Below are 10,473 nucleotides of genomic sequence, written 5' to 3' on the forward strand. Positions count from 1 at the left end.
CAAAGAAGAAAATGGCAATCCCCCCCACCCATTTGGTTCTTCGAACCAGACCAGGTGGAAGCAACAGCTTCTATCTACTTATCTTACATCAAACTTTCACTCGTGTTTGATCTGTTGCTTATGTTTAGACCCTGAAGCCGCTTCAAACTTCGCATCAGTTGTGTAAACGATGGCCGTAAATGTGGTTCCCTGCATAACAATCACAAGCTTAACCCCCACCTATATATATGTGTGAGTGTGACAACCGACCCACTTCACCGAATTTTACCCGTTTCTATAGTTATGGTTTTATAGCACTACAGCTCTAATAAGGATTTGAATTATGAAATTGAACTTACGTTTGCCAGCATTCACGTATTATCTGTGCAACTGTTGGATCGATATCATCTGGAATTTCCAGGCGTCGATTCTGGAATCCCACAGCTCCAACGACTTGCATCGGGTTCAAACCTTTCCAGGGGACACGTGAAGTAGCTAATTCCCACAATATAACCCCAAAGCTGTACACGTCACATCTGAGCAAGCACACCAGTCAATATTTCTGTATTAACATTTACAAAGATTCTCATAGTGTTAAATTTCACTCACTTCTCATTAGCCGGTTCATTCCTCAACACTTCTGGAGCCATCCACTCAGGCTGCACACTCATTAATAGAACACATCTTGTATAGTAAGTTTCTCCGCTTATCTTTCCAACACAGAGTTCATGATTGAGAAATAAGGATTTGTTCTATTTACGATTATAACTAACCGTTCCTGCTGTTGATTTTGAGGACAAATACGTGTGGTGTTTCATGCGGGACAATCCAAAATCACAAACCTTCACAACCCAATTTTTATCAACAAGAAGGTTTGGAGATTTTAAATCCCTATGTACAACAGTCGGGTGGCTGGTGTGTAAGTAGTTCATTCCTTTCGCCTGCAATACCATCAGAAAGAAAACAAGTGTCAGATATTTTTAGCAATAAAGCGGTAACTTTTTTCGATCCTTCCTTTTAAGTTTTAACCAGAGCAACTCATTTTATACCACATCAAGAGCCATCCGCATTCGCCTCTTCTCATCAAGCTGATGATTTGGCCGATGGAGTAATCTATACAAGCTTCCCCTGCATAATATTATAAATTTTTAACCCATTAAGAATAAAGAAAACTAGAAACAACAAACGGACATCCTGGTTAGAAAAGGATTACTCCACTATAAATCAAACTAGCAGACTAAGTGGTTCATCCACGAATTACACAAAAACAATATGGGAGGATCAAACCTGGGTAGGAACTCTGTCAGAATGGAGAAATTTGGCGGCCGAGTAACAGCTCCCATGAAAAGAACAACGTTTGGATGGCGTAACCTCAACATAATTTCAATCTATTGGAACAAAATGAAAACAATCAAAGCATGATTAACCAGGTTCCAGGTAATTTTACAGAAAATAAGATGTCTATGATTAAATGATTTGGAGTTACTTCAGATTTGAACTGTGTCAATGCATCACCAGAGAAATCTTGATCCAGAAACTTCTTGACAGCCACTTCCTGAAAGGAGAAAGACAATCAGTCCAAGAACTTTATGACTAAAATAGCACTTCTCTTCATTGGAAGCAAATGTGAGAGAGGTTTTAGAAATTGCACATTAAAGAGCATTCCAAGGATTAGTGGATTAAGACTACAAAACATAACTCACAGTTCCATTCCACTCTGCACGATAAACTTCTCCATATGAACCTGCGACAGAAATAGCACGAGAACGAACACATTAGATCTTATAATTCGAATAATAAGGATCTAGTTTGCTGTATCAAACTGAATAGTTTGGATGTAAAGGTCTTATCCACAAAAATAAGGGTAGCTAGCAATTAGTAAGAAATAAGCTTCATCAAAAGTCTATCACGGCTACAACTTCAGTTTATACTGCATGATACTGGCCAATCTAATATCTGATAAACCAAACCTTACCAATACCAATGCGCTCGCCAATCTGAAGATCTTCCCACATAATTTCCCACTTTGCAGCTTCGCCGAGCAATGGATTAATTCCTTGGTCATGACTATCACAAACAGTCGACACCCCATCAGCAGTGCCAATCTCCACATTTTCGGATGAAGAAACTTTACCATCAAAGTTTCTCTTCACTGAAAAATTGACCTCCACTGATTGTTGGTAAGTCTCAGCTTTGGGGTTCCTTTCAGATTCTCTCTGTTGTTTAGCTAAATGATCTGCGACCTATTCAGTGCAGATGGAAATAATTAAAGACTTAAAAGAGTCTTAAGATAGATTAAGAAGGCACGTAAAAATGAATGAAAACAATTGTGCAGAAGTTGAAATGATGTGTATCCTAAGAATACCTTCTCTGGGTAACATGGAACACCAGAAACCTCAGAATCGCTACTATCTAGGCTGACTTCTTGAAGCAAATTCTTCCCCCTCAAGTTGTGCGGGTTAATATCCATAAACAAATCTGCGGGAGGTGATGCACCACTTTCCAACAAGACGGCATGTAATTTCTGCGCAAATTCAGGGTTCTTTGCTGCACTTATGACATACTTGGAGACATTCTTAACTTTCACTTTCTGAGCACATGTAGGTTTCCCAGAAAATGGAGGCAAATTTTCACCAGATATCTGCTGTGATTGCATTAGCTTTCCAAAATCATGCTCAAATCTCTCTGTTTGATGTTTTTCAACAGCATTTCTGTCACGGTTTTCTTTATGGTTTCCAGTTAAGAAGTTTGCCACCATACCGGATCTGGAATCTGTTTCCCCCAAAACTGAAAATGCTGGCGTTTCAATCTCTTTCTCAACTTCAGGGGTTGAATGCTGAAACGAGACCAGATCCTCAGGAAATACTCTTGTATCTGTGCAAGCAACTGGAAGAAAACTGCTTGGAACCTCGGCAGGAATCAGAGCACCCGGAGCACCCATTAGATCAATAATGTATTCACTGCATAGGAAGAATGAATTAGGACTTTGCAAAATCACACCATCACATACAAACTGAGCCCAATATCAGGACTGTAGAATGAAAACATAAGGCTGCATACAGCAATCAAAGAATACCTTTTGTCATCTAGTTTAATCAAGTTCACAGCACCATCATCAGTTCCCGTGTAGTAGCTGCCTTTTACAAGCATACATGGGAGATTAATCCTATCAGCAAGGACCTAGAAAATAAAGGAGGGAATAATTAGATTCACCCTACATCTCCTAACCATGATCAACAAGGAAACTCGGAGATGAAAAAGGAAAGAAATGAGTATCGCCACTAGAATAAGAAAATCAAGAGGTTTAAGACCAACGGTAGAAACAAGTGAAAGGATTTGTTGTAACCTTGAAAAGCAAAGCCCTGTGACGTGCAAGACCAACATTAACTCGTCCAAGTGGAAGAATAGTAGTGTTCAAAGAATTCCTTAATTCATAGCTTCGAAGCATCCACCTTCTCAATGCTTCATCAGCATTCTCAACGCGGCCACCCATTTGCTCTACAACTATATTTGCAATTTTCTGAGATAAATCACTTGACACCTGACCACGAGCAAAGTCTGGACATTCAGCAGCCAAAGCCGATGCTCTCCTCTCTAGCTCTTGCAGTTCAGGGTCAATCAATCGGTTAACCAAAATGACCTCATAATCAACATTGTCTGTAATAGAGATAGCTTGAAGATCCACAAGAAGTGGCATCTTCCCTTGTGAAAGAGAATTGGATGTAATCCCATACACATCGTAAAAACCATCCCTGACTTTCTGATCATAGTTAATAACCTTATGTCCCTACATGAAAATCAAACAAGCGCACGATCAGCTAAAGTCTCATAATCAAGCCTGAAACGATCAACATTGAATAAACCTCGGTAACTCCAACCCCAAAAATGGAAAGTTTTTACAATTAGGACTCAAAAAAAATACTCAAATCCAAGAGAACAGTGCAAGCAGTAGCAGTAATCAATTACAGCAAGATCCTAAATTCCTCTAAACCCTGGCTGGCTAATCGAATGATCAGACTCCCTAAAACCCCTCCAAACCCCATAAAAATTTAGAGAAATTGAACCAAAGCGAGAGTGAAGAATCTAAGTACCCAATAGCGGAGGGAGAGAAAGTCAACGGCGGAATCAGCGTCGGTGACGGGAGGAGCAGAAACACCAAGGCTAATACGCTTAGCGGCATCAAGCTGAGCAGTATCAGCATTCTCACGCGGATCAGGATCAGAGACGCTGATCGCCATAGCTAACTGGACTTGATACTCCTCCTCCATCAAATTGAAATCGACGCCATCAACAGCAGCCAGATCACGGCCAACAGGCTCCAATGTTTCCAGCCTCGGCATTGCGGTGGAGGCCGCGTTGCCAAAACCGGTGGATGAAGAGACGGAGGAAGTCGAGACGGGGCTAGGGCTAGTACTAGGAATAGGGCTAGGATCGATCATGGGTCTAGTGGAATCGTCAAACCTATGATGGTCAGCAAATCCTCCGCCGCCGCCGACGCCACTACTTCCGCCGATGTGTAGCTTCCGTAGAAGATGCTTCATCTTCGACATCGATCGTCAACGACGAACTGATCTCTCTCTCTCTCTCTCTAAAAATCTCCGGTTTATCTTTCTCTCTCTAAAAAAAACGAAGCTTCCTTTCGCTATTTTTTTTTTGTTTCTTTTAAAAAAAAAATGTGAAATGATAATAATATTGGCACAAAACAAAATTAAATATAGAGAAATAAATAAATGCGTCGTTCGTAAACAAACAAAACAAATAGTTCCATTCCACAGGATTAATTGTTTAAACAATATATATAGATAAAAATATAGGAGCTTAACCTGCGCCGACATCTTCGAAAAAAGTAGATTCGATTAAAATGCGCACTCTTCTTCTTCTTTTTCAATCTTCCTCCTCCTCCTCCTCCACTTGGGTAAAATTAGCTTTGACTATTTTTCAACTGAAGATGCAGCATTTGAACAAGTGTTTGAACTACTCCAGAAGGACATAACTTTAATTTCGAAAACAGAGTATCGAGTGATCTATGTCGGCTATTATCAAGACTTATACAAATTTAGAAGGCACGAGAAGCTTCTAGAAGATTGAAGAGCTTCATGTTTACAATTGGAATGTAAATATGAAGAAAGTGGGAAATTTCCTAAACCATAAAGAAAAAGAAAATTGTCCAAATTCTTATTAGGATTAGATTAGGTAGTTTGCTAATTAAACAGCTAATACCTAGATCTATAAATAGGGATGCTAAAGCAAGGTTGAGCTTTAGCACAAACAAGAGAAAGTTAACCGAGCTATTAAGTTTTATTCTTTAAGAAAAAGAGCTAAAAACTTAGAGAGAGCAAGAGGTTTCTTAANTGAAGCATTAACTCTTGGGAAACTTATAAGGATCAGAAGCTGGTCAAGAAGTTCCTAAGGTGTCTACCTTCAAGGTTCATGGGATACAAGACTACACTAACTGTTTCACATGTTCTAGACAGTCTTAGTTATGGTGAAGTGGTTGGAATGCTGCAAGCTCACNAAAGAGAGTTTTGAGATGTTAGAAAATTGTTTAGAACAAACTTGTAAACAGATTTTCTATTAATCAANAACTTTAATTTCGAAAACAGAGTATCGAGTGATCTATGTCGGCTATTATCAAGACTTATACAAATTTAGAAGGCACGAGAAGCTTCTAGAAGATTGAAGAGCTTCATGTTTANATATAGCCTTAACGGTTAGCAGAGACACATCATATCAAGGAGAAGAAGATGATGTGAGTTTATTAGTAAGAAGATTTGATCGTGCTTTAAGAAGAATAGAACAAGGTAATTCACAAAAGAAGACTGGAGTTTTCAAAAAAATCAGTGAAGATAAGAAGGCTGATATGCAGTGTCATGAATGCAAAGGGTTTGGACATTTCATTCGTGAGTGTCCAACGATTAAGCTTCGAAAATGCAAAGTGCACTATTTGCAGAGGTACAGGACATACACAGGAGGGATGTGTGAGTAACCTTAAACACAAGAAAGAGAAGTCTATGATAAGTATTGAAGATGATTCAGATGATGGTAGCAGTAGTGAAGAAGAACTCATAAATCTAGTAGCGATGGTGGGAATTACAGAATTTGAGAATGGAGAAGAGGTAACTGATTCTGAATCGGAAGATGAGGAAGTTCGTGATATTGTTCAGAGTTACAAGGAAGTCCGAGAAACACTCATTACCTTAGGGAAGGAAAATCAAGACTTAATCAAAGAAAAACTTCATCTTGAAGTTGTGATCNCGAAGCCGACTGGACTGATGAAGAACAGAAGCAATTCAAGAGCATTAAGTGTTATTCATTGCAGTGTAGGAAGGAAGCAGTTCGATCTAATTCAGGNCAATCAATGTAGAATGATTTGGTGGACGAAAAGAAGATTGCTAAGGAAGTTGTGGATTTAATGAAAGAAAAATTGGTGTTATCTGCAAAAGCAGACAAGCTAAAGGAAGCGTTAATTAAAGAGAAGAAGAAATCCACAAGACTTCAATCTGAACTTGATCAGCAGTACAGAAAAATTCACATGTTTGCAGGAACAAAGCAACTTGATAAGATTTTAAGCTATGGAAGAACTGAGAAAACTCATAGAGGGTTGGGTTTTATTGAGAACCAAGGAGACAAGAAAACATCAACTAACTTTGTTACTGTTGGAATGCACCAATCTGATTTGAAAGCATCAACATCCGCATCTGAGAAGTTTTCAGGCTGCTATTTTTGTGGAAAATTTGGACATTATAAACGCTATTGCTCTAAATTCTGAGAAAGAGTCTATGGTTTGAAGCAACAAGGGAGATTTTTCTGGAATGGGTTTAGGAGACATGTTTGGATGAAGAAGAATGACATGTATCAAACAGAAGCAATATCATCAGGATTTAGGTGCAACATGGCTATGATTACTGAGGAACAGGAAGATTCTGAGCCTTGGTTCTTTGATAGTGGGTGTTCAAGGCATATGACAGGAACTAAGAGTAATTTGCAGAATATTAAGAAACTGAAAGGAGGCACAATAACCTTTGGAGATGGAAGTAATGGTTACATTCAAGGTAAAGGCACAACACGTGATACAGAACTTCCACCACTAGTAAATGTCTACCTGGTACAAGGATTACGAGCGAATTTGATAAGTATCAGTCAGTTGTGTGATGAAGGCTTGACAATTATGTTTACAAAGATAGACTGCAAAGCGGCTGATGAATCAGGCAGTGTCAATCTCTATGGTGTAAGGTCAGGGAACAATTGTTACATGTGGCAGAGAAATTCGTTCAAATGTTTTAGTGCACAAGGAAGTCTAGATCTCTGGCACCAACGACTACGTCATATGAATGTAAGGAACTTAACTACTCTTGTTAATAAAGAGATCATTCGAGGAGTACCTAAGCTTAAAGGAGAAGAAAATATGGTTTGTGGACCTTGTAATCAAGGAAAACAAGTTAAGATTCGGCACAAGAAGGTGCCTGAAGTTCAGTCAAAATCTGTTTTAGATCTGGTTCACATGGACTCAATGGGTCCAATGCAAGTTGAGAGCTTAGCTGGGAAGAAATATGTGTTTGTGTTGGTAGATGATTTTTCTAGATAAATTGGGTTCGTTTCATTCGAGAGAAGTCAGATACAGTGGATAGCTTCAAGATCTTGGATTTGCAATTGCTTAATGAGAAAGGTGGAATCAAGAAAATACGAAGTGATCATGGTGGAGAATTTCAAAACGAATCAATGAGAGAATTTTGTGAACAACTTGGGATTTCACATCAATTCTTAGCTCCGAGAACTCCTCAACAGAATGGTGTAGTGGAGAGGAAAAACAGGACTCTTCAAGAAATGGCTAGAGCAATGATTCATGGGAATAATGTGCCTAAGAAATTTTGGGCTGAGGCGCTCAATACAGCTTGCTACATAGTAAACAGAGTGTATGTTCGAAGAGATACATCAAAAACTCCATATGAGTTATGGAAAGGCAAAACTCCTAATTTGAGCTACTTTCATGTTTTTGGATGCAAATGTTATATCTTGAATGACAAGGATTATCTTGGGAAATTTGATTCCAGAAGTGATGAAGGGATGTTTCTTGGCTATGCTGAGAGTAGTACATCATTTAGGGTATTTAACAAACGCACAGGGACTATTATGGAATCAGTAAATGTGGTGTTTGATGATCGGTATGTTGCTTTAAGAGATAATGATGATTCAGACAGTGATGCAGAACAAGTAAATATTATTGAAGGACAAGAAGAAGATTTTGGACTAGACACCTCTGATCATGTTCCAAAATCTGAAGAAACAAAACAAGTACACAAGAATCATTCTACATCAGATGTTATTGGTAACATAAATGAAGGAATGAGGACTAGAGGAGTGCAGATTGATTTGAAAAAGATGACTAGTCATTATGCAGCACCAGAAACTGTCTACTTTGAGTGTTTTGTGTCAATGATTGAACCAAGCAGTGATGATGATCGATCAGTTCTTGATAAATTGGGGGGTGATGTTCAAACCAAATCAGTAGGAGTTGAAGATTTCGCAGAAGACAAATCGGAATCAGCTTGTAATGATGAAATTGCATCTAACAATGTGGAAGAAGAGGTTCGAGATAAGGGCAAAGGAGTTGATTCGGATTCTGAGGATTTCAGGGTTGAGGAAGTCTCGGTGCAAGAGCAGACTGAGCGTCACACGGTTAAAAAGAGGAAGATGAAGCGAGGGTCTTCTTCCATTGCCAAGCGGTCTAAATCTGCAACTATTAGTGCTAAGAGTGTTCATGCACAGGGGAAGTTTAAATCTGATGTTTTTGTGTCCAAAGCAGCTCAAGCAAGGTATGCAGATATTTTTTCTCGGAAGGTTACAAAAAGAAGACAACTAGATTTTTCTCAACCAGATGACTTTGGGATTCTTGATAAGATTATGGATCTAGGGTTGCATTTTTCGGTACAAGATTTGCCTGTGTATGTCAAAGAGGTGGTTTGTGAGTTTTATGCTAATCTGCCAAAAGAAAAAACTAGGAATGGAATTCAAGTGTTTGTTAGAGGTCACTGGTATGAGTTTTCTCCTAGCGCTATCAATGAGGCACTTAATCTTGAATCATTGTCTCAAGAAGAGAAGCAAGCAGATGCAGCTGTAGATAGGCTGAGTAAAAATGAACTTGCAGAAGTTCTGAGTGGTCGCGACAAGTTGCCTTGGAATCAATTGAAGGTTAGGGATCTACATGGACAAGTTGCAGCTCTTTTCATGTTGGCGAGTTATAATTGGGTTCCTTCGGTTCATAGGGATCATATTTCAATCGATCGTGCTCGAGTTGTGTTTAAGCTTGTTCAAAGAATTCAGTTTGATCTAGGACAACTAATTTATGATCAGATTATGGATATGAGTTGGACTGATACTACTCGGTGCGTAATATTTCCTAGAACCATTTTCGATATACTTAAGGTTCAAGAAGGTCCGCTTGAATGGTCAGATGCAGAAGAAGAAGTAGCTGCTGAGTTTTATACTAAAGATGTTAGGACTGGGCGAGCTTATGCGGTTAAACACAATTTGCTTCCTGTGAATGAAGACCCCACACCAGTTCGAAGACAAATGGATGAGGGATCTTCTTCGACTTCTGAGGTAATTCAGTTGGGTAGCATTCGTATGCCACAGGTTGGTCAAGAAAATGAGGAGAGTTCATATGCAGCTTTGGTCGACACAGCACAAGCTCTACAGAGACTTACTAAAGTAGTTCAGAGGCTCATACATAATCATCCACTTTCCAAGAAGATTTGAGTTGTTTTTAACTATTGTTTTCTCAAGCAGGGGGAGAAGGAGAAGAAGCTGGTCTGAGATTCTGGGGGAGCTTTGTGTTTTCATTAAAACTTTGGAAGATTTTCGGTGATCATTTTAGTTCATTGTGTTTGGATGTTTGATTATGGCTTGATGATCGTTTTTGGTTTATGTTATGAACGTTTAAAGATGTTTGTTTTATATCTAAGCCAAAAATTCTTATGCTTGAGAAGCACAAAGTTAAAAAGGGGGAGATTGAAGATGCAGCATTTGAACAAGTGTTTGAACTACTCCAGAAGGACATGACTTTAATACGAAAACAGAGTATCGAGTGATCTATGTCGGCTATTATCAAGACTCATACAGATTTAGAAGGCACGAGAAGCTTCTAGAAGATTGAAGAGTTTCATGTTTACAATTGGAATGTAAACATGAAGAAAGTGGAAAATTTCCTAAACCATAAAGAAAAAGAAAATTGTCCAAATTCCTATTAGGATTAGATTAGGTAGTTTGCTAATTAAACAGCTAATACCTAGATCTATAAATAGGGATGCTAAAGCAAGGTTGAGCTTTAGCACAAACAAGAGAAAGTTAATCGAGCTATTAAGTTTTATTCTTTAAGAAAAAGAGCTAAAAACTTAAAAAAAGCAAGAGGTTTCTTAAAGAGAGTTTTGAGAGGGTAGAAAATTGTTTAGAACAAACTTGTAAACAGATTTTCTATTAATCAAAAGAGAGTTTAAA

The 10,473-nt window shown here is 38.6% G+C and overlaps 1 protein-coding gene across 2 annotated transcripts; it reads right to left on the reverse strand.

Moving 5' to 3' along the window:
• Positions 1-4,616, reverse strand: LOC104735198 (serine/threonine-protein kinase EDR1-like). 2 transcript variants are annotated; one of them, XM_010454940.1, is made up of 13 exons: positions 4,071-4,616; positions 3,326-3,766; positions 3,056-3,159; positions 2,345-2,939; positions 1,955-2,222; positions 1,683-1,723; positions 1,466-1,534; positions 1,267-1,367; positions 1,029-1,107; positions 753-920; positions 589-638; positions 339-515; positions 1-189 (listed from the first exon to the last, which is right to left on the reverse strand). In XM_010454940.1, the coding sequence occupies exons 1-13, from the start codon at positions 4,527-4,529 to the stop codon at positions 84-86; spliced, it is 2,658 nt and encodes an 885-aa protein (XP_010453242.1). In that variant the 5' UTR covers positions 4,530-4,616; the 3' UTR covers positions 1-83. The 2 variants fall into 2 exon arrangements, with proteins under 2 accessions (XP_010453242.1, XP_010453243.1); XM_010454941.2 differs by lacking the exon at positions 1-189 and having other exon boundaries at positions 497-515; positions 589-645.

The sequence above is a fragment of the Camelina sativa genome, chromosome 13, assembly GCF_000633955.1.
Source record: "Camelina sativa cultivar DH55 chromosome 13, Cs, whole genome shotgun sequence".
In the NCBI taxonomy this organism is placed as follows: Eukaryota; Viridiplantae; Streptophyta; class Magnoliopsida; order Brassicales; family Brassicaceae; genus Camelina; species Camelina sativa.